This window comes from Cornus florida, unplaced genomic scaffold (genome assembly GCF_030987335.1).
Source record: "Cornus florida cultivar Cherokee Brave unplaced genomic scaffold, ASM3098733v1 CherokeeBrave_3.0.0_Hap2_Chr03, whole genome shotgun sequence".
Classification (NCBI taxonomy): Eukaryota; Viridiplantae; Streptophyta; class Magnoliopsida; order Cornales; family Cornaceae; genus Cornus; species Cornus florida.
In genome coordinates this window covers 44,155,628-44,179,887 of record NW_026775573.1, presented here as the reverse complement: position 1 = coordinate 44,179,887, position 24,260 = coordinate 44,155,628, and the positions used below count along the sequence as shown (strand labels likewise).

Below are 24,260 nucleotides of genomic sequence, written 5' to 3'. Positions count from 1 at the left end.
GACCCAAGAAAACCCCTCTGTTGAGTCGTTACATCCTCCACATCACCCCCAGTTCTCACCACTCCACCCGAAGGAGGAGTAGAAGTAGAAAGAGAACTTGGAGAATGAACAGAGATCAAACCTGAATGTGAGGCATGAGGTCGTGCAACCCATTTCTGCTTTTTAGTCCGAGTCCACCGAGAACCATGGCGACAGACATCTATCATCCTCCGCTTAGGTTTATCCGATGAAGACACGTGACTAAACTTAGGCAAATGAGACGAAGGCTTAGCATGGGCTTGAACTTCATTACATGGCCCCCAAAGGATTAGGGCCTGGTTTGGTGTTTGAGAAAGAGATGGTTAAAGAATTTAGCCCTTTCCGCACCCTTTTATTAGGCCAAGATCCAATAGCCCTGTCTGGATCTGTCTATTTGGCCCGGATCCATTCAGCCATGTCTGTACCCGTCGATTAGGCCGAAAACCAATAAACGCTCTGTTGGGTTTAGGCTAAGTGAGTCCAAAATTAAGACCAGGCCGGATCTCACCCCTGGCCTGCCTTGACATCTTCTGGCCCATCTCAGCCCAATTAGAATTTTCCTCCCCTATCTTATCATCAACGCGAGATAAGGATAAGGGGGAATCCGGATGAGCATCCCGTCGACCTCCACGTGTATTCCTTCTCTGTTCATCATCAACGCGCTTGGCCGGCGCGTGATGAACACTTCGTCTTCTACCCCCTATATACTTCACTGCTCGTTGGATTTCACTATCCTTCAACCACTGTTGAATCTCGAGAACCCCCTTTTTTCTTTTATTGAGAATCTTATTCCATTCCTTTTCCGTTATAAGGTGTGATCTGTCACTACCTTCAAGGCTCTCCGTTTAAGGAACAAGCTCCGGCGAGATTTCTTCCCAGATTGCGACCTTCTAGAAAAAGGTGTCGTCATTAATAAACACGAACTTCAGACAATCAAGGCCGGATCTCACTGTTATCCGAACACTTTCGGCGTCCCTAGTCTCATCTGCATCAGATCTCACGTACCCACCACAAAGCTCTCCCACTTCGATGAACAAAGTATGACACCAGAGATGCAAAGGAAGGCCAAACAGCCCGATCTGTTTAAGACCTTTGTTGCTAAGAACGCCACAGCACCCAACTCTGAAGGACCACACGTCGATCCTCAGAGTTGCAGATCCCCATTCTCGCCACCCTTCCTTCAGCACACGTTTGGCCTCTGCCTGAGAAGGAAACCGGAAAAGGAGCAGTGAGTCGGATAAGGGTGTTACCCCCACTCCACAAATCGTGTTCCAAGCCGCGCAACCCATTCTTTTACTCGATCACAACCCCTAACCTCCTTATCAAATCGTCCGACCAAACAGGATGAGAGAACTGACTTCCTTCGACGGACTCCCCGTCTATGTACAACGACGGCCCTTGGTGAAGAATTGCCGTCTTCACTACCCCTCCAAGCGAGATTCTTGGTAATCTTGCAATTTCCAGAAAGGATTTCATCCCGAACCTAACAATACCGCAATCACACAAATCGCCCCACAAATCGCCCCTAATGTGGTGAAATCGCACACAGTGACGTCATTGATTGCAGAATAATAAGCATCTTGATTCACTACAATAGCATTATTTGAAGATAGCAATTTCTCCATTGGCTCAAAAACTTTAAAAGGATATTACAACCTCGATATAAACCAACTCTAACAAGAACTTTAAGGGTGGTAAAGGACGCTGATTGTATTTTATTTATTGCAAATATTTAATATGATGAGAGATAAAGAAAGAAAATAGGGGAAAACGAAAGAGAGAATAAGATAGAAGAGAGAGCATGCATCATATCTCCCAAGCCTCCCGTTCGCAAGAGAAGAGGGAGAAAAGAGAGAAGAGAGGCAAACTGCAAGAAGCCACTTCTGTGCCTAATAAATAGTTGAGAAGAGAAAATATTGATAAAGGTAAAAGTAGGGGGTGTGTGTGGGTGGGTGGGTGGGTTGGGGGTAGGAGGAGAGAGAGAGCTTAAAGGTGTTCTAATATTCATTATTTTATCTAAAATAGCGTAACTCAATTATCCCCCAAGATACCTATTTATAGGCTTACAACACCCTAAAAGTACAAAGCTGCTTTTTACAAATAACCTACCCAACATAGAACAATATCAACCCCAATTTTTTCTTTCTTTCTTTCTTTATATCTTTCTTTCTTTTTTAAATTAGCAAATTTCATTGAAAAGCAATCAAAACGGGGAGTGCAGCCCAAATAATCACAAAACCACAAAAAACTATACTCTTAAGTTATCCACAAAAGACAAAAGAATCTCCACAGATTTCCAATCCCTCCTACGAACCCACAAAAATAAGGAACTAAGAACAGAGAATTAAACTACCCCAATATGAGTCTCCTTCCCATCAAACGATCTCCTAATGCTTACCCTCCACGATGCCCACCACAAGCGGGGGGCAACCTTCGCTTCAGACCCCACTGTCAACCTCTCCAAGCCTCAAGCATGCTCCTAACAGCCTCTGGCATGACCCAAAAATAGCATAAAACATGGCCCATCCATCCCTCGCCATAGGGCAATGCGAGAGAAGGCACACAAACAACACTAGTTAACAATTATCTGTCCCCTTTTCCTCAAATTGTCTATCATTAGAATCCTTCCAAGGGCTGCCCAAAGAAAGCTACCTTTAGAGGGGCTTTGGGGTGCCAAATTTCCTTCCACAAGAACCCCCTCCCCCTCCCCAAAGATATACTGATATTATGAATCTACTCATAGGCTTGATATGATGAACCTTCAACCATCTACAATGTGTGCCACACAAAATCTGACCTCTTTCATGGTCAGTTATGTTTCGTTTGGTAGAACGGATGGAAAGACAGATGGATGGGAAAGAAGAAGTGATGGACAAAACCCTCGGGAAGGAAGAGTATCCATCATAGTTAACTGGAAGGAAAGGAAATGAATAATATTGATAGAAGGACTGGAACTCAAGGCACTGACGGAGAGTTGCACAATATCTGTAATTTAGAACCCCGGGGGGAGGGACAAATAGGTCTTGCAGAAGTAACTACCTAATTTAACGATATTTAAAATTAAATTACCAGAATTTTAATTCAGTTCATAGCAAAAAAACAAAAATCAATCAATACACAACAATAATAAGCAGATAAAACAATAAAGCAAAGGACACAGATTTTCAGGTGGAAACACCAAAGGAAAAAACATAGGACTTAAGTCCAAACAAACCAAAATCCACTATGAAAAAGGAAGTTTATAACCTAGGTTAAATACTATAACCAACGAATTCCCTAGTCACCTCCCTGACACAGATGACGCCAAATTTTCTCCCAAAAATCTCTAGGCTGTCTGTCTGCTTGTCAACAGCCTTCAGTCCTCACGAAGCTGCTTCTCCTTTAATGACTGATCTTAGCCACTAATCATCCAGGCTCAATCTCAGATTAATAGGGCTGTAAATGAACCAAACGTTCAACAAACAACTCGAGTTCGGCTCGCCAAGGGCTCGGTTCGTGATCGTTTGATTAATAAATGAACTGCTCAAAGAAAAATTTTAGGCTCGTTTAATAACCGAGCCAATCTCAAACACTATTCTGCTCGGCTCGTTTGTTCGTGAACGCGGCCATGAACAGGCTTGTTTAAAGCTCGAAATATATATATATATATATTATGAGTTCATAATATATATATATATATATATATATATATATAAATATATATATATGAGTTCATAATATTTAATTAATCCACATTAATATTTTACTTTTACCCATTAAATAAGGCTAAGTCCGATGCAGCCCAATCCAACATTTATAACATTTCATCCATTTCAAGCCCCAAGCCCATTTGTGTGTAAAACCCTTAGCTCTCTCACCCTATTGAAAATAAATTAACCCAAACCCATTTCTTTTCCAAGCCCATTCCCCCTTTTATAAACCCTAACCACATCATTATCTATTTAACCACCCCCTCCCCAAACATCCTACAGCAGCGGCAATTTTAATCGGAAAAACGAACCCACCGAGATCAGCAACAGCTTGCAAAACAGTACTGTCAGGTTAGTGCTGTCTCTCTCCCTCTCTCTCCCTCTCTCTCATCTGGCCTCACTTCTCTTCGTATTGACACGATCAAAATTGGGAGTATTTTCTAAGTGTGTAAGATTTGGAGATCAAACACTGAAGATTGATATGGAAACTTTGAAGATTGATATGGAAATCTATATTAGTGGACTCTGGAGATGGAAACAAATATTGATATGGAAATCGATTTCAGTGGGTACACATATATGGAGTATAACAGTTTGTTTTTTTATTGGTATAAATAAACGAGCAGCCGAGGCGAGCTTGATCCTAGACTAGCAAAGCTCGATTGAGCTTGAGCATCTTTTTACTGTGACGAGCTGAGCCCAAACAGCCCAAAGCTCAGCTCGGCTCATTTACAGCCCTACAGATTAAAAGTTGAATGCGGTGATGAAATCTTCAATTTTGTTTGCATCAACAGCTGCCAACACATAATTGAGGAACACTCGCCAAAACTAAGTATGATGAATGTAAAAAATAAAAAATAATGTTAGCACTCTAAAGCTCACGATATGCTCTCTCTATATGCATTCTCTGTGTCTAGTACTCTACCCTAGCACGGTACAAAAATCGGCAAACTAGAAGTATAGAGAGAATAGGGCTGGAAGAGTTTAAAACCAACTTGGAAGTTGTTTTCCCAAAAAGCTGAATCAATCTAAATACCCATCGATCGATCGACGACCAGAAGCCTTCGGCCAAACCCTCAATCGATCGAAGTCTACTACAATGTAAACTTAGAAAAATTTCTCAAACCAGAAGTTTCAAAAAACTATTTTAAAGCATGTTTTGAAAGCTTTAGGGAATCAAATAAGATTCAAAATCATGAAAACTTAGAAACCCTAATTATGCATGAGAACCCTAATTTTGGTGGGTGTGTTAAATTAACCTTTTTACCTCTGCAGAGGAAGATTACTGAATTAGCCTTGAATAACTTCAATTTTCTTCTTCGACCTTGGGAGGTAACAACTAAGTTAATAACACTAACTTTTAAAAACTTCCAACCTGAGCTAGAAACTAAAGCAGAAGTTGCGGACTCCAGTTTTGTCCAACGAAAGTTGCCAACTTAAGTCCTATTGACCTAACAAATATTATCATTAGACCCATAAATATATAAATTATACATTAAATGACATTAATCATGTCATTGCAATTTTATTTGTCAAATATAATTATTTCTCTCTCCTTTCTTACTCACCTTTGGATGAAAGCAAAATGGTGGATCTAGAGGGATACCTCTATCTCTTTCCCATCCTTCTCTCTTATGCTTCATTTGGCAGGAGAGAAGGATGAAGGAAGGAGGGAAGAGAGGAAGGATGGAACAAGGCTCCATTGTTTGGCAAGAGGGAGAGCTGCAGGGAAGGGAAGGGTGGAGGGATGAGCCATCCCTCCTGGCCCACCATTTTGCTTCCATCCAGAAGTGGGAGGAAGTGGAGAGAAAAATAAAGAGTTAGATAAATTTGGAAAGACGTCCTTAGCCTCATTTTAATGTTCTCATTTATATATTTAAGGGTATATTAGTAAAATAATAATGGTATCTATTTAGTTTCCTTCCATCCAACCAAACAAAAGGAAGGACGAACATCCTCACTTCCCTAGGGATGCCTCATCCAGCCCTCCCCATCTCTTTTCCATTCAATTTTCCATCGCAAGAGCATTAATCTCCCTTCTACCAAACAATGGAAGCTCAGCCAATCCCTCCTCTCTTCTTTGACTCCTCCTTCCTTCCCTTGTTTCTCCTCTCCCTCCTCATTCCTTCCTTCCTACCAATGTAGGCTTAACATAAAAACTAATAATTGCCAGCCAAATATAGCTACATAATTCAGTGCTGGCTCTCAATAACTGAAATGTAATCCTTTTCATTTGCAAATCTAGGAACTGATGTCATCCACATACGGACCAATTCAAATGCGCATAGAATGATCCCTTGGGTCAAAATGCATCTCTTTCCTCAGTTTAATATAATTAATTATTAAAGTAATTTTATAATATAACTAATATTATTTATTACATACTCCTCTTGGGGGTGGGGGACTTATCATTCCCCCCTTTTCTCCGCACTTCAAACAACTGAAAAATATAAAATAAACTAAAAGAAAGAAAGAAAAAAGAAAAGAAAAGAAATATCAATAAACAACAAAATTTTAATCTAACCTTATCTAAAAAAACTAAATTTTAATCTAACTAAAATATGTGTCTATGGTTCCAATCAACCAATAGTGTCTCATATAGTTTTTCATTTACCTTTTCAAGATTGAAAGGCAACTAGCAGAGTGAATTGGATTTTAAGCTAGCTACTTGTGTCCAAGGCATTTAAATGAATGTACTCAAAGAAAGAGATTTTGTTCATAACAGATTCCCATATTGGCATAAGGTAACATTGTGGTTTCCTACTAGGTTATCAGTCATAGAGATCAAAAGTCTTATTTCCCGAACAAGACTCTGCAATTGAAATCCTTCCTCTCTTTGCGGCAGAATTGCTCTCTGAAATGATATGTTGTACCGTTTCAGGAAGTTCACTCCCAAACATCAAACTAAAAGAACATGCCATTATCTTTCCCATATTTTCATCACAAATGAATCCCCTTTCCCTCTAAGGTACTAATTTTAGTAGACATCTACTTTTGGAAAAATGAATAATCACAGACTTTCTACAGACAACTGATAGATCTCCAAGATTTTTGAGACCTATTTAGTGCTAACACCTAACCTTGTGGCTACCATGTGCATTGTCAAATAAGTCAAATATTTAGGACTGCCTTCATTTGCAGTCAAGTAATAGAAAGAAGCTTTTTAGGACATAGCATGGTTCGTAGACCCGCAAAGCGTATCCGGCATAACATAACGGATTAAATTATTGCAGTCCTAAATATTTTTTGACCAAGTAGCCAAAACGCACAAGTATGCAACCTTTTACAACATAATTCAATAAATTTGAGTTTTTAATGAATTTTACAGATATTTGTTCAATTTTTAAGCTCATTTAGCTGTACATGAATTCTAAGTTGTTAAATATTTAGTTATTTTTAATTTTCCTAAATTAGAAAATTTTTCCTCACAATTGGAAGGAAAACCATTAACTAATTAATTAAGCTGAGAACACCATCCTTCAGGTAAGTAGACGAATGGCCTAGAGAGAAAACTTCTCGTAACAGAGACGCGGCCTGAGCCGACTGCTCCGACCAGTCACCGGAGTCATCAACTCCGGTGAAATCCTCTGCTACTTTCCTTGGTGTTTTTCTTTTCTCTCTCTGGTTATGCGTTCGTTTTTGGAGGTTGCTAGACTGCCTTGTCTGTTTCAGGGTGGTTCTGCAAGATCAGCATCTACGTACAGAGGTTGTTCAGTTTTCTTGGATGATGACTCGGTTGGTAAGAGAAGAGATGATTTAAAGTCTTGTTTGGTGGGGAAATTTGACAAAGAAGTAGGTGATCGAGCCCAAATTGCAGCTTGGGCCTCACGTGCTTGGAAGGTTTCGCCGGCTGTTGTAGTGTCACCTTTGCCGGACTCTTTGCTCCTCTTTCGTTTTCCTTCTTCGGCGGAGGCAAAGAGAGTGCTTAAGGAAGGTAGGCGTGATTAGGGGAAGGCCACCCTTAGTGTGGATCCATGGTGTTTCAGGGTGGGATGTTCCAAGGTGTTGAAAGAGCAAGGGCTGAAGAGAGTGACGTTGTACGGCCTGCCTCTTCACCTTTGGAGCCATGCTCTCTATGTGACGGTGGGTAATTTGTGTGGAGGTTTCATTTGGGTGGATGCTGATGAGTCCCTTGACGCTGAAAGAGTTCGTATCACGGTGTCTGACGGTCGTGTTTGCCCGCCGTTCATTTTCGTTCATGATGATCGTCTTTGCTTTAAGGTGGCTATTTGGGAGGAATCGCCTCCACAACTTGTTCCGACTACGGACAGTCTTAAAGGGGGCGATAGTTTTCACCTGCTGAAGGAGGCGGAGTGGTTGAGATGGGTTTCAATGGGTGATAAGGGGATGGATGAGTTTCAGAGATGGAAGGAGTGGAGGGATAAGCTTTGGGATCGAAACACAGTGTTCTTCCGACGTTTTTTCACTCAACGAAGGAAGGAAAGCTTTTCTCGTTCGTCGGACGGTGGTCGGAAGTTGCAGAGGGGAGGTGGTCTTGGCCGTCAGGCGTTGATGCAAAGATGGAGCAGGAATTTTCACAAGGTGGATTGCACATGCTTTCAACGAGTGGGAGGGAGAGACGAGGCAAACCAACACGTGGTTGGCGCAAAAGAGATGGCCGTTCAAATAGGGATACAGCTGTATCCAATTTGAATTCAAAACAGTGGGTGAGTTATTTTAATTTGGGTTCAAGTGCTGATGGGCTTTCCGTTAAGCCAGCGAATGGGGCGAGGGCTGTCAGGGATCAATTTTCTTTTCCTTGTGGACCGGTTTCTGGGCCTACTACTGGACCTTCTGTTTGCAATTTGTCCGATTCTTTGTTAAGTGGTAGTGGACGTCATAGGACAGCACATTCTAAAGAAGCTGATTGCTCGTTTGATCCTTCTTCTGGGTTGGGTTGTGGGATTTTGGTTGGGCCAATTTCTGAGCCTGCTGGGCTTAAGTCATTGAGTTCTGGACCTGAGGTGGCCAATCGATTTGAACCTCACTCTTCTTTTGTTGGTCCAGCGCCCCTGCAGTCGGTTTCTCCTCTTCTCAATGGTGGACGGAGTGTCAAGAGACAACCGCAAGGGCAACGTATGAAAGCTAAGAGGCTTCTTCTCCCTGCAATTCGTCGAAGGTGGACTCGGAAGGAGAAACAAAAATTGATTCCTTGTGCTGACTGTGATCCGGGTAAGTCTGCTCCTCTGCATAACTTCTCCCAGTTTGCTCCCTCTTCTGTTCCCCCTTCTCCTTCTTCAGGAGTGTTGAGGAAGCCATTGGAGAGGATGAAGGGGTCTGTTTCTTCCGTTTCCAGGAACCTTCCCTCGGTTTTTGAGGACGGCTTGTGTGGTTTGGAGGGTTTGCTTGAGTGTAATCAGGTTTATGGGAGGAGTCATCCGAAGTCTGTGGTTCAAAAGGGTGACTGTGTTACTGTTCAGATTTGTCTTGACGATGCCACTGCTACTGTTTTTCTTAATGAGTTGCAGGCTCATCTTGCCTTGAAAGGCCTCCATAATGACCCGAGCGGTCCTTTGTCTGAAGAGGTTTTTGGGACTCCACTGGCCTCCTGCTCTACCTCTTCGTTTATTGAGGATGGGGAGGATGGGTCGTGTTCTTCTTTTAATGGGGATTTGGGGATGAGTCAGTGGAATGATTGTGAGACTGATTATGATTTTGTTGCCCCTTTGGCTATTGTTAAACCAAATGGGGAGTTTGAGGTGGGGGTTGGCTGTGAGGCAGATGTGGCTGTTATGGAGGAGGATTGGGTGAGGGAAAAGGGAGTTGAGATTGGTTCCCTCTTGGGAGTTTCTTTCGAGGGTAGGTTGGAAGAGGCGACAAATATGTTTCTAGATGTTTTTGATTCGCAGATTGGTGATTGTAGGGGAAGCTTCCCGGTGGGGATGGATGAGAGGGGTGTTCCGAGCCCCTCGGCTCTTGTCACTTATGAGAGGAGGAGGAGGAGGAGGAGGAGGAGGAGGAGGGGGGGGGGGGGGGGGGGGGGGGGGGGGGGGCGGCCGAGGGAAAGGGGTAGGGGAGGGGCAGTTAACTCATGTGTTTCCCTATGAAGCTACGAATTCTTCCATGGAATGTCCAGGGTCTCAATGACCTGGTTAGAAGGAAAGTTGTGAAGTCGGTGATTCGTAAAGGGGGTGGGCATGTTGTGTGTCTTCAAGAAACCAAAATTGCTTCAATGACAGACTTGTTGGTGCGTAGATTTTTTTTTTGGGGGGGGGGGGGAGATTTGTGGAATGGTTTGCTTTGGATGCGATTGGTTCTTCGGCCGGCATTCTTATCATGTGGGACAACCGGTGGGTCTCTTAGATGGACTCTCGGGTTGGGTTTTTCTCTGCTTCATGCGTTCTCTCTTTGTTGGAGGATGGTTTTTGTTGGGTCTTCTCTGGTGTTTATGGTCCTACAGAGGATTGTGAGCGTCATTTGCTTTGGGAGGAATTGGGGGAGGTTCAAAGGAGATGGTCGCTTCCTTGGTGTATTGGTGGGGACTTCAATGTTGTTCGTTCTCCTTTTGAAAGGTCGACGGGGGGTAGGTGGACGGTAGACTGGAGGCCTTCTCGGAGTTCATTGATGATTTTCATTTGTTTGATTTGCCTTTGGTGGGTGGGCCCTTTACTTGGTGTAGTGGTCGCTCTCCTCCTACCCCCTCTTGTCTTGACAGATTCCTCGTATCGAGTGATTGGGAGGAGAAGTTTTCTGATGTTGTTCAGGCCACTTTGGCTTGCCCTGTTTCTAACCATGTCCCGTTGCAGTTGGATTGTGGTGGCTTGCGTAGTAGACGTACCCCTTTCAGATTTAAGAATATGTGGCTTCGGGCCGACGGTTTTCTGGAGCAAGTCCGTTCATGGTGATTGGGGTATGGTGTGGTTGGCACCCCTAGTCATTCTCTTGCAAGTAAGCTACGTCTTTTGAAGAATGATCTTAAAGACCGGAACAAAGAGGTTTTCGAAAATCTGGTTTGGAGAAAAAACCGATATTGATAGGATGGAGGGTCAGGGTACTTTGGCGGATTCCTTGAAGATTAGGAGGGTGGAGTGTCAGGCAGAGTTTGCTAAGATTGCTATCATGGAAGAGATTTCGTGGAGGCAAAAATCTAGAGCGTTGTGGCTCAAGGAAGGTGACAATAATACGAAGTTTTTTCATAGACTTGCCAATGCTCATAAAAGGGGCAATCACATTGGGAGGATTCGGGTGGATGGGGAGGTGTTTTGCAAGGAGGAGGAGATTTGTAAAAGTTTTGCTGAGTACTTTTTGACGTTGTTCATTGAACCTTCTGGTTGGAGACCTTTTCTTGTTGCGCTTCATTTTGATTCTATTTCGAGTGAGGAGAGCTCTATTTTGGAGGAGCCATTTTCTGAAGAGGAAGTTTTGTCCGCTTTGAAGAGCTGTAATGGGGATAAAGCCCCAGGTCCTGATGGTTTTACAATGAGATTCCTTTTGGAGTGCTGGGAGGTTGTTCGAGAGGAGGTGATGGGTTCTTTCCACGCCTTTCATTCTCAGGGCTCTTTTGAGAAGAGTTTGAATGCCACTTTTATTGCTCTCATTCCGAAAAAGGGAGGGGCGCTGGATGTTAGGGATTTTCGCCCTATTAGCTTGGTGGGTTGCTTTTACAAGTTGACTGCAAAAGTCTTGGCATCTCGGTTGAGGAAGGTTCTGGATGGCGTCATTTCTGACTCTCACAATGCATTTGTGGATGGTCGTCAGATTTTGGATTTAGTTCTTATTGATAGTGAATGTGTGGACTCCAGATTGAGCAGTGGGATTCCGGGTGTTCTGTGCAAGCTGGATATTGAGAAGGCGTACGACCGTGTGAGTTGGAACTTCCTCCTCTACTTGTTGGAGAGGATGGGGTTTGGTGAGAGATGGAGGAGATGGATCCATTTTTGTATCTCTAGCGCTCGATTCTCTGTCCTTGTGAATGGTGTTCCGGCGGGGTTTTTCGCTAGCTCGAGGGGATTGAGGCAAGGGGATCCGCTTTCTCCTTTCCTATTCCTTTTTGTGATGGAGGCTCTTAATAGATTGTTGATGAGGGCTGTTGATTTGGGGGTTTGAGAGGTTTTCGGGGGGGCAGAGATGTTGCTAGTCAGTTAGAAATTTCCCACTTGATGTTTGCGAATGATACTTTAGTTCTTTGTGATGCTAATGTGTCTTAATTGAGATATTTGAGATGTGTTTTGATTTGGTTCCAAGTTGTTTCTGGGCTAAAGGTGAATGTAGGAAAGAGCGTTCTAGTTCCGGTTGGGGAGGTTCCTGAGATTGAGATGTTTGCTCAGATTCTTGGATGTCGCACTGGTTTTTTCCCCATTTCTTACTTAGGTTTGCCTCTTGGAGCCCCTTCAAGATGTGTGGGGTGCTGGGACCCGGTTGTGGATCGATTTGAGAAGAGGCTGGCGGGTTAGAAGAAGCAGTATCTCTCTAAGGGGGGGAGGATCACTCTGATCAAGAGCACCCTTTCTAGCCTCCCCACTTATTTCATCTCTCTCTTTCAGATTCCTTCTTCTGTGGCTGAGAGAATTGAGAGGTTGCAGCGTAATTTTCTTTTTTTTGGGGGGGGGGGGGGTGGGGGGGAGAGAGGAGAGAGTTCAAGTACCATCTGGTTCGTTGGGAACAAGTTTGCCGTCCGATTCAATGTGGAGGTTTAGGGTTTAGGAGGTTATTGCCTTTCAGTAAAGCTCTCCTCGGGAAATGGCTTTGGAGGTTTGGGATTGAGACGCATTGGCTTTGGAGGAGAGTTATCGCAAGCAAATTTGGGGAAAGCAGCGGAGGGTGGTGTTCTCTTGAGGTGCGTGGTCCTAGGGTGGTGGGATGATTTTTGCAAACATGTTCGATTTCATATCAGGGATGGTAGGAGGATTAGATTTTGGGAGGATGTTTGGTGTGGGGAGCTTTCTCTTGCTCTCTCTTTCCCGTGGCTCTTCAAGATTGCTTCGCATAAACAGGCCATGGTGGTTGACTGTTATTATCTTGATAACGGGAGACTGACTTGGGATGTTCATTTTAGACGGCACTTCCAGGATTGGGAGATTGAGGACGTTTCTCGTTTTTTGGAGGTTTTGTATAGCCAGGTGATCACGAATGGTGACTCGGATGGTTGGCTTTGGGATCCTAGCTCTCAGGGTCAGTTTGAGGTTAGGTCTTTTTTCAGGTGTCTTATAGTTGATGCTGGGGGCCCTTTCCCTTGGAAGTCTATTTGGCGTTCTAAGGCCCCCCTCAAAGTGGCCTTCTTTGCTTGGACTTCTATTTTGGAAAGGATTTTAACCCAGGATAATTTGAGAAGGAGGAATCAGGTGGTGGTTAACCATTGTTACTTGTGCTGGAGTGATGAGGAGACATTTGATCATCTTTTGTTGCATTGCAGTATGGCCAGAGACTGCTGGGTTTTGATGCTTGGTTTGTTTGGAGTTCCCTGGGTTATGCCTTGTTCCACTAGAGGTTTGATTAAGGCTTGGAGAGGCTTCTCAGTGGGGACTCTCATTCGGGATGCCTGGAGGGCTACTCCTCTTTGTATTTGGTGGTGCATTTGGATGGAGAGAAATCAGAGATATTTCGATAGAAAGGAGAAGCCTGTCTCTATGCTCAAGTTCTCTATTATTTTCATTCTCTTTTGTTGGGTTTCAGGGAGAGATTATAGATCTTTAGAAGAGATTGTGTTTTTTTTGCCCTCTTTGAAGGCTTGAGGCGTTTTTTGGCCTTTGTGTTTCTTTGGGATCCGCTCCTCTTTTGAGCGTCTTTTATATAAATTTTACTTAAAAAAAAAAAAAATTCCTATATTAGAAATCCAAAATACTATATCAAACCTCAAAAGAAACTTACAATTATTAATATATATATATATATATATATATATATATATATATAATTATCTATTATTATCTTTTATAATTTATGAGAGTTGATTAGAATTTTTTTTGGTAAGCTCGTGGATTGGATTTATAAAAAAATAAAAATAATAATAAAAAATAAAGATCTATCTCATGTGAGATAAATATTATAAGAATATATATAGATGTGCCACTTATTCCTCTTACGTCTTACAAGGGAACAAAATTCATATAAATAAGTTTACATGGTAATGGGCATATAGACATTTTTTTTTTGCTTATCAAAAAATTACCTAATCTTTTAGAAAAGCTAAGGAGCCACAGCTAAAAAGGGGGAAAGAAATAAAAAGGCAAATAAAGAACGCCAGTGTTGGGAATTTTTTTGCAGTTGTAGCCTAATAGATCCATGGTTGTTAAAATCTCGATTCGGATCATAGAATCTCACAATCATAGAATCTCACAATTCTAAGATCCCAAATTGTCAAACCGATCCCAATCCTATGAAAATCGCTATAAAGTAGAATCGCGGTAGGATATGTAGAATCGGAAGTAGGATCATAGAATCGCATAGGATCACATGATCTTACCAATCCTACTGAATCATGTTATTTTGTTCTTCTTCTGGATTTATTCGGGTCTATAATTCATTTTGGACAAATATATTTAATCATTTTAAATATAAAGTCCAACTCTTTAGCCTAATTGCATTAAAAAATAAAAATAAAAATCAGAGACCCGCGTCAAAAATACAGATGATCCAACTCTAAATTTCAATGGTATGGTTCAAAACTTCAAAATTTTCCTCTATTTTGTTTTATTCGTCTTAATTTTTCTTCTTCTTTCTTTCTGTTTTTTTTTTCCCCCATTTTGAAACAAAAACAAAGCTAGACTTCATTTTTTTGCGTTGTTCTTTCCATCTTCATTTTGCTCCCCTTTTTTTAACCAAAAAGTAAACTTTTCAACTAAATTGCTCAAACAATTAGGCAACTAAATTGTACTTCTATCCCTGCTTCTCTGTTCCCTTTTTCTATTTATTTAGGCTTTACTTTAATTTCTTCTGTGAGATTCTGCTTGATTGTTATGTTGATGCTTTTGTTGAAATCAAGAAATTTATTTTAAGTGTATGCCATTTGTCCTAGTATCTTTTAACGTTATTTGATTTTTCTAGGGTGTCTCATGTTGGTTATTTAGCCTTATTCTCTACTTATATCGAAGATATCTTACGATTCTCGATCCGATCCTACGATTCCAATCCTATGGACCCTCATTGGTCCTACATAGAACAACCTAGAATAGATTTGTTAAGTTTCAGAACTCAAAAGGTAAGGTAATTGATGAAGTTGATGTTCGAAGATCAAATCTAAGTTGTGAGTTCACCGCTGAATTGGGCGAGTCACCCCCAACTCTACTGCACCGATTCCGTCTTAAATACCACCAAGTCACCCCAAGTCACGAGTGAGTCTTGAGTCCCACCACTATATCAGCCCAACTCGAACTCAATAGAGTCTCCGATGCAAGCCGGCCAAGTCGGCAAACCATGGGACAAACTACTCCAGAAAGGCTGAATTTAGAGTCTCCCCTGTATTTTTCTGTTGGTTCTAGGAAAGTAAGCAAATGGAAATGTTAAGGAAGAAACTAATGCAAAAAGACCCAACCCCACAAGAATTGGTATAAAAGCCATTTGTAAATTGTAATGTCTTTCAAATGGTTTGCCTTGCTGACCCAACTCAAAGTGTTCTCCTATAGTGAAAAAAGAGTGGATCCCACCCCTACATAGTTTCCATAATAACTAGAAATTTCCTATATAGTTTCCGAGAAATTTCTTTTATTTGCAGGAAGGGCTTCAGTGACACCAAAATGAAGATAAACAAAATTTATAAAAAGCAAAAGCTAGATTATAGCAAACAATTCCACATAGTAAAGAAAAAAGAAAATCCTCCAACAACAATCCAGTCAAAAACAGTTAATAGTTGGATGGAGGACAAACCTGCTAAGATCCCACACCATGAGTCTCCTACCAAGACAACAAGAAGCTAAGATGGTCTCATTCTTCGGATTCCACCCAACCTGAAAAACCTCCTCCCTGTTGCACATCACAGAAAATATTGAGTTCATGAAATACACATCCATAAATATATAGATATTTTACATATACTTTTGCTAAGTATGGCACCTACCCCTGTCCCATCCAAGACAAACTCTAAACCATTCTCATACATATATACATACATAAAATCTCATCTTAAATTCAACTCAATGAAGTGTTGTCCCAACTATTTGGGTCGGCTACATTGACCTTGTCTCGCAATTCTGCTTTGTCTAATGTCATAACTTCAGTAAAAAAATATGCACCCATATGTATGCATTCTATTTCTATTATATGTGTGTGTGCAGTGTGCAGTGTGCCTGCCCGCGCCCACTTAAGGAATCACAGCAATCCACTTAATTGTCATAGCAACAAAGATAAAAGATATATACAATAATTTCATACAAATATTGCAAGAAATAAATACATCACAAGAAAGAGAGAAGCTCCTTACCTGTGACAATCAAAGGTATGGAGAGCAGTGGAGATCTTCCGTAGGTCAAATAACTTAACGGTCTTATCGGTAGACCCCGTTGCCACAACCCATTCATTAAAAGGATTGAAAGCCAAGCAATTAACCTACCACAAAACCATGGAAAATAAAGTATTTAATCATATTCAAACAGTATTAACCTCAAAATTTCTAGATACTCCCAAAGGATAAATTATTTAATGTGAAAATATCTATCAAAAAGTCAACAGCTCTCAAAGCAACAAAAGAATGCATAACAAGAAAGAAATTTGCAAAAAAAATGGAGAGAAATGTGTTTCCAACCGTCTAATATCATACGCACACACAATTATGTCTATTCAAAACTACTGAGACATATTACAATACGTAAACATGCTTCATTCCTTCCACAAACAACATAACAATCTTTACAGACAAATAACATTTACGAAGAACAGTACTCTTCAACTATTCTCTCTCTATAAAAATATATGCAAACAGACATTATACAATCCATTTCCTATTAATGAAAAAAGAGGTAAAGGTTGATGTCAGTAAATGCTGTGACTCAATGTCTTGCTTATAGGAAAAGGGATTTTCTATCAAAAATATTAAGTTTTGCAAGAATAAAAAGGTTGCGGATGTAGAACCCTTCGTATATTTCTATAAAATATTAAAGTTGACATTACATAACCAAACATCCAAACTTTGACTTGAGATTTTCTTTCGAAAAAAAGAAAAGAGAAGACTAAATATAAAAATCTAATATTGTGAGGAGCTAACTACATGTGACAAAGCATTTAGAAATAAATAATTTATGTATTGTTTTAGGTAAAATAGACTGACCTCCCTTGAGGTTTGGCAAAATTACACGAATCTCCCCTATGGTTTCCGAAATACATTGGCCTCCCCAGAAAACGAAAGTTGGCAACAGTTACCTCCCTTCGTTGATAGTCAACATGGGTCAAAGCCCAAAAAATGACGACATCATGTTATAATAAATGTTTAAATTCTAATATTGCCCTCATTTTACAAGACATGTTTATTAAACAAATGTTATATTAACTCAATTTTAGTAGTATCACACCAGACTTTAACCTCGTTAAAGGGACGTCACTAACAAGGGAATTCAGTGTAAGTTTTGAAACCATATTATGTTTTTATGGTTCAAAGAAAATATCAGTAAAGAAAACATATGGTGAAGATAGACCCAAACCATAAGCAAAGGAAAGGAAAAGGAAAGCATATGGTTTCAGAACCACAATAGCAGCAAAGGAGAGCTAGGGTCTTTGCTTACACCAGCTGAACAAGAGGACAAGGCACCAGAGCAAATAGTGTAAGATACACTTACTATTTATGGTAGTTTAGCTAGAGGTTTAATTAACGCCAGAGCATCACACTAGTTTATAATAAGAATTAGGGGTGCCCTGGGATTGAACCCGAGACATAGTAAAACTCTATCAATAGTAACACCATTAGGCGAGGCGAAGATATTGTATCGAGTATGTAAAGCATGTCCTATAACTATTGCGGAACTCAAGTTGTTTGCGAGTAAAGGACATGGCAGTTTTGTTATCATACCTTCCTTAGTTTGTATTTGTTTTCCATTATGGTTTGGAGAAATTTGAAGTTTAGAGTTATAATTCTGGACTCTGATTATGTACTACCACATACTGATTATTTGGAGACATTATGATTATGTACATATTGTGGACTCATTATTAAATGTTTGAGATGTCATTCCAATCTTGCTGAGGATAATGATTACTTGTTACATGGATGGATTGTGACTCCATTTCCCGCACCAGGTTTAAATATTGGACAAGATGTTTTTGCATTCAAATTTGGGGATGTGACTACATCACATTTAATATTTAAAAAATCCACTAAATATCATTAGAAACCTATATTTATTAGATTCTGTGGTTTAAACTATATCGACGCAGTTTGGCCAAGGTGTGCAAGTTCAAAAAATTCACAACAGAAGCGACTGTTGTAATTACTTGACTCCCATATTACCCCAACATTCATCACACCATGACCACTTCCATTAAGGTGGCTGCAATCGTTACTTGAAACCATGGTTTGAATGCTGTGTGGTTCTTTGTGTGTGTGCCCACATATTTTAATACATGAACGTAATGGAGTAATGGAACTCTGGATACCCACCTCACTTTGATGAGCAATTACAGATTGAATAGGCTTGCTGGCTGCAGGAGTCCGAAGATCCCATATATGTAGATATTGATCATCTCCAACTGAACCAAATAAGTATTCGTGCCTCAAATGCCATGCTACATCTTCTACAACACCTTCATGAACCTACTTTAGCACATATCAAAGCATAGATAAAATAAATAAATAAAAACACTATAAATCACATAGGTAGCAGCTATAAAAAATAAATAAATCTTCACATGCTTAAAATGCAAATTTCTGGCTTTCTATGCATTCATATTTTCAGATACAGAAATTCAGTCACCTTTTCACTGTCAGCTTACCTTATCCTGAATTCTGAAATGTTTAAACATTTTATTTTGATCATAAGTTGGTTTTTCATGTATGAGAAGCGGGTTCACTAACGACGTCAGGTGAGCTGACTCATAAGCATGCATTAATTCGTTAAAATTTTTAGTTTTTACTTGAAGGAATGTTGTGTAAACTACTTAAGTAGTTCAAGTATCTTGAACAATACATCCAACATATGTGGAGAAATATACCTTAAATATATTTGTAGCATCCAGAGCCTTATTTTTAGGAGTCGCGTTAATGTCCCACAAGCATATTTGGGCATCATCAGAACCACTTAGTAGGTGACCCTGCTTGAACTGACTCCATGATAAACCGTATCCTTCAGTGCTATGGCCCCTCAACCTCAAATCAGGATTGCATGCGCCATCTAGTGGAGGCTTAGATGGGTGTTTGCTATAATCAAAAACATAGACTTCTGCACTAACTGTCTTGGTGGCAATAACAAATGGGTTTTGTGGCATATAACGAGCCCGGTTAACCTCTCCGTCATGATTTATTTGCTGGATTATTTGTACCTGCATGAGAAAAAATTAATGTTAAAAATACTGAAGGCTCATAGCAAATCGCATACTTGATAGTTTACTCAGACACGTGATATAATTACAAAGAAACCACATCAACAGCTGTTTCTACAATCAGAATTCAATAATCAAATACCAATGGATCCAAAGTAAAAACGTAAAAATATAACTACAACCACAAACACTTAATATAACCACAAACACTTAATATAACCACATTATTGTAAAGACTCTTGCAGATATAGCTTACTTCAACATTCCTAAGCATAACTGTACAAACATAATTGCTAAGCAAGCTTTTAGATCTTCCATGGTCAAAGAAAAAAAAAAGTATGTTTTATGTGCTTATTGATACAAGGAACTCATACAATGCTCCAAATCAAATTAATACCAATAAGCGTATGCCCCGTGCCTTGAGACATTTAAAAGTCAACAGTTCAGAATTAGTCTGATTTCATTTATACCCAGAACCAGCCTACTTCAAATTTCAGTTTGGTTCAGTGAAAAACTGAGACTAGATGAGAGAAGAAGATAATAATTTGGGAAATTTTCACCACACTGAAACGATGGTGTCCTATTGTGTATTTATAGTTACAACAATAAGGGAGATGAAGAGCTTCTCTCAACAAACTTATCTGTTTGTTGTTACAACCATAAGAGAGAAATGGAGAGATCCTCACAACAAACTTATCTAGATTTCCCTTTGACCTGATTTTCTGGTTTACCCAATATATCATTAGCTAATTTCTTAACAACCCCCCTTCAAGATCATGGTGGAGCAAGGACGAACCAGCAGCTTGTCTCTTAGTAGTTAAAACCAGGGTACTGATAGAGAATTGGTGAAGAAATCTACTGACTGGTCAGCACTTGGAATAAACACGATTTTTAGAGAGCCACGTAAAACACGTTCCCTTAAGAAGTGATAGCCAATCTCAATATGTTTGCTTCTTGCATGAAGAACTGGGTTGGAGGCTAAGTATGTAGCACTGATATTGTCGCAATGAAGGATTGGAGGATGGTGTAATGGGATTTTCAACTCTCGAAGAAGGTGTGTAAACCACTGGATATCAGCTGCTGTGTGTGCTAATGCCCTATATTCTGATTCAGCACTTGATCTAGAAACAGTGGTTTGCTTCTTAATGGCTCAGGAGATGAGGTTAGGACCAAAGTAAACCAACAAGCCAATAGTAGAGCGTCGATCATCCGGAGAACCAGCCCAATCAGTGTCAGAAAATCCCCTCAGATGTTCATCACGAGATTTAACAAGATTCATGCCAAAATGAGGAGTGTTCTTGATGTACCGAAGAATTCTTTTAACGACAACTAAGTGAATCTCACGTGACTGGTGCATTAATTGGCAAACCTGATTCACAGCATACGTAAGATCTGGGCGTGTGATGATGAGGTATTGCAGTGCACCAACGAGACTATGATAGGATGTGGCATTAACAAGGCCACCGGCATCATATAAGGATAATTTAGAACCACCAACAACGGGGGATAAGCATGGTTTAGCTAAAAGGAAATTAGCTTTCTTTAGAAGGCTGAGAGCAAATTTTGTTTGACTCATTTGGATACCACAAGAATCACGGTAAACTTCAATCCCCAAGAAGTAGTGTAATGACCCAAGGTCTTTAATCTCAAAGTTCTTGTGCAGTTTGGTGAGGGCTGTTGAGATGAAAGCATTGTTGAAACCAGTGATGAGGACATCTTCCACATAGACAAGAAGAATAGTGATATCATGGTCAGCATAGTGGAGAAACATAGACGCAGAAGTTCTGCTTTGAACAAATCCGAGCTCAAATAGTGCAGCACTAAAGCCATCAAACCATGTTCATGGTGCTTGCCGCAACCCATAAATGGATTTGTGAAGACGACAAACAAGTTTAGGAAAAACATTGTCGATAAAACCTGGTGGCTGCTTCATATAAACTATTTCATGAAGAATGCCATGTAGGAAGGCATTTTTAACGTCAAGTTGACGAATAGCCAGCGTCGATTTATGGCAAGAGAGAGGGCAAGTCGAATAGTAGGGGGTTTAACAACCGGACTAAATGTTTCATCAAAATCCAGCCCATAGCCCATATTGTTGATGGTAACCTTTTGCAACAAGTCTGGCCTTGTGTCGTTCTACAGAGCCATCAGCACATCGTTTGATCTTATAAACCCATCTGCATCCAACGACATTCTGGGCTTGAGAAGCTGGAACAAGCGACCAAGTTCATTGACGAATAAGGACATTAAATTCATCAAGCATTGCAGCTCGCCAATGAGTTGATGGGGATGCTTCAATATAACTTGTAGGCTCATCAACAAGAGAAGGAACCACACTTTGGAGGCATCTTGGCAGTGGCTGTTTGCTCACATGACCTATAAAGAGGGTCTTAGGTTGAAGAGTAACATCACGAAGTCGAGTCACCATGTGATGTACTGATCTTGATCCGGCTGGGTCTAATGGCGGATGGGTTGAGTTAGGACGTGGTAATGAGTCAACATGTTTTGTAGCACTAGTCTGTGAGGGTACAGTATGTCGCCTGTGATAAGTGATGACAGGTTTTGGTGGCACTGTGGGAATGGGAATTGGTGGGACTGTGTGAGGTGTTGGTGACAGTGTAGGAGCGGTAATTGGTGTGACTGTGGTAACAGCTGGGGGTGTAGGTAACAACGATGGAGGTAGGAGCAGACCCCAAAATGTAGGTAATGTAGGTTCAATTAGTGCAACCCAATCTTCAAGCAATATGGATGGCTTAAGAGGACCAGTGGTAAGTAGTTGAGTAAATGGGAACACATCTTCATTGAACCAAACATGGCGAGAGAAATATATTTTACCAGTTTGTGGGTCAAGGCACCGATATCCTTTTTGTTGGGTTCCATAGCCCAAGAAAACACATGGCACCGATTTTGGAGAAAGTTTGTCTTTCCTTGTATCGCCTAGGAAGAGAAAACATTGAAACGAAAACCGCCATGAGATAATTCAAGAGCAGGCCCCCACAAATCTGAGTGAATAAGATGTAAAGGGCAGAAGATTTTGTAGTGAACCTTAAAAACGGAAAGCGACTTCTTTTATTAATGGAACAACTTAAGACACGAGAAATATTATTGTTTCCAACAAAAGACAGACATTTATTTCTAACTACATAATCAAGAACATATGGTCCAGGGTGGCCAGACGGTTGTGCCAATTATCAAGAGAAGTATTCTTTCGAACCATGGCTGCAATGACATTGGAAGAAGGAGAAGGATAATGGGGATGTGCTTGTAGAGGAAATAGGGAGTCTTTACTCTTGCCTTGGTGAAGTACTCTCCCTGTCTGTCGGTCCTTTATAAAGAAACCATCACGAGAAAAAGAGAGGATACAATTATTATCATGGACAAAACGAGAAACAAAAAGTAAGTTTGCTATTAAATGTGGCACATGTAAAGTATCTTTTAACTTAAAATTAGTGGTAGTAGAAATATGCAAATCACAAATGGAAAGTATAGGTAAGGTATTACTACTTGCGACCACGCCTTGATTTGAACCAGTATATGCTTGTCTATTCACCATGTGTGAGTCATCAGGTGTCAGGTAGCACCAAAATCTAGAATCCATGTGGAATCTGAGGGAGAGGAGAAACTCATGGCAAAGAATGCTACAGGAAGATCATCAGGTTACGTGGGATGTGCGTTTTAGGCGCTCTTTTCAAGATTGGGAGATGGAGGAGGTTTGCAGCCTTTTAGATTTGTTGTACCAACAGGATGCAGTTGGTAGAGGTGATGATGCTCTCCTGTGGGTTCCCTCTTCCCATGGTATTTTTGATGTTCGGTCCATGTTCTTGTGCCTCTCCAACTAACCTATTTCTGGTTTCCCTTGGAAGACAATCTGGCGCTTTAAGGCTCCCCTTAGAGTGGCATTCTTTGTATGGACAGCCGTCTAGGGAAAGATTTTGACTCTGGACAATTTGAGGAGGCGAGGCAATATTATCGTTAATTGGTGCTGTTTATGCAAACAGGATGGTGAGTCTGTGGATCATCTCCTCATGCACTGTCCTATGGTATCTGATTGTTGGAACATGATTTTCGGGTTGTTTGGCATATCTTAGGTAATGCATCGGTCTACAAGGGGCCTCATTAATGCGTGGAGGGGTTGCTATGTAGGGGGTCTTGCTCGTGATTCTTAGAGGAATGTACCGCATTGTGTTTGGTGGTGCACGTGGAAAGAGCGGAACAACAGACTTTTTTAAGGCAAGGAGTCGTCCACGGTGACTCTTAAACTCTTTATTCTTCGTTCCATCTTTAGTTGGGTTAAGGGCACCTACTGTTCATCTGTTGAGGAGTTCTTAGACTCCTTGGCCTTGTTGGGCCCGTAGGTTTTGGTTTCGTTTATGTATTCGGTACGCGTTCCCCTTTTGAACGCTCTTTAATGAATTTTAACTAAAAATAAAAAATAAAAAAATAAAAAGAGCATAGTTGTGCTTTATGGCATGTGAGTGCACCATGACCTACCTTGCTGCAAATCTGGCAGATAAGAGGCGAATTGGTGTTGGAATTTTGAGAATAGGTTGGAGGTCTGTTACCACAACCACGACCACGATAAGCACCTCTTCCTCGATTGGAAGAATTTCCATGATTACGGTTGCCAAACATGAAGAGAGCAATAGTTTCACGATCTGAATTTGGTTTATGATAGATTTCCAATCATTTCTCACGATTAAGAAGCATGCTATAAAGTTCTTCAAATGAAGGAGAAATAGACATAGTCTGAGCAGAATTGACTATAACATCACAGTCAAGATCGAGTCCGTCAAGGACACAACTAATCAAATCCCTATCGGTCATGGGCCGCCGAATAAGAGAAAGCTCATCTGAGAGCATTCTGATACGATCCATACATGCAGTGATTGAAGAAGATCCTTTCCAAATATTGGAAAGTCCATGCTTGATCTGATAATACGTAGTATTTGTCTTAGAATGTAGGCACAATCTAAGGTTGCCCATGTATCATTTGAAGTCATGTAACCCACAACTTGTGCGAGTACTTGAGGAGTTAACATAACAGGTAGCCAGCTAAGAAGAATCTAATCTGTCTTCTTCCATTCAAGGTATTTTGGATTTGGAGCCACTACAGAATTTCGGAGATAGTGGTTGGTGGAGCTGTGATTGTGCCAT

General features: G+C 40.7%; 1 protein-coding gene across 1 annotated transcript in view; it reads right to left on the bottom strand.

The window, feature by feature from the left end:
- Positions 1–24,260, bottom strand: part of LOC132300390 (WD-40 repeat-containing protein MSI1-like) — a 33,578-nt gene that overhangs the window by 5,143 nt on the left and 4,175 nt on the right. The window contains exons 2-5 of the mRNA XM_059797426.1: positions 18,780–19,106; positions 18,229–18,381; positions 16,063–16,187; positions 15,510–15,605 (exon numbers count right to left, since the gene is read on the bottom strand). Of these exons, the coding sequence (XP_059653409.1) occupies positions 15,510–15,605; positions 16,063–16,187; positions 18,229–18,381; positions 18,780–19,106 (701 nt within the window). The remainder of the gene's footprint in view (positions 1–15,509; positions 15,606–16,062; positions 16,188–18,228; positions 18,382–18,779; positions 19,107–24,260) is intronic.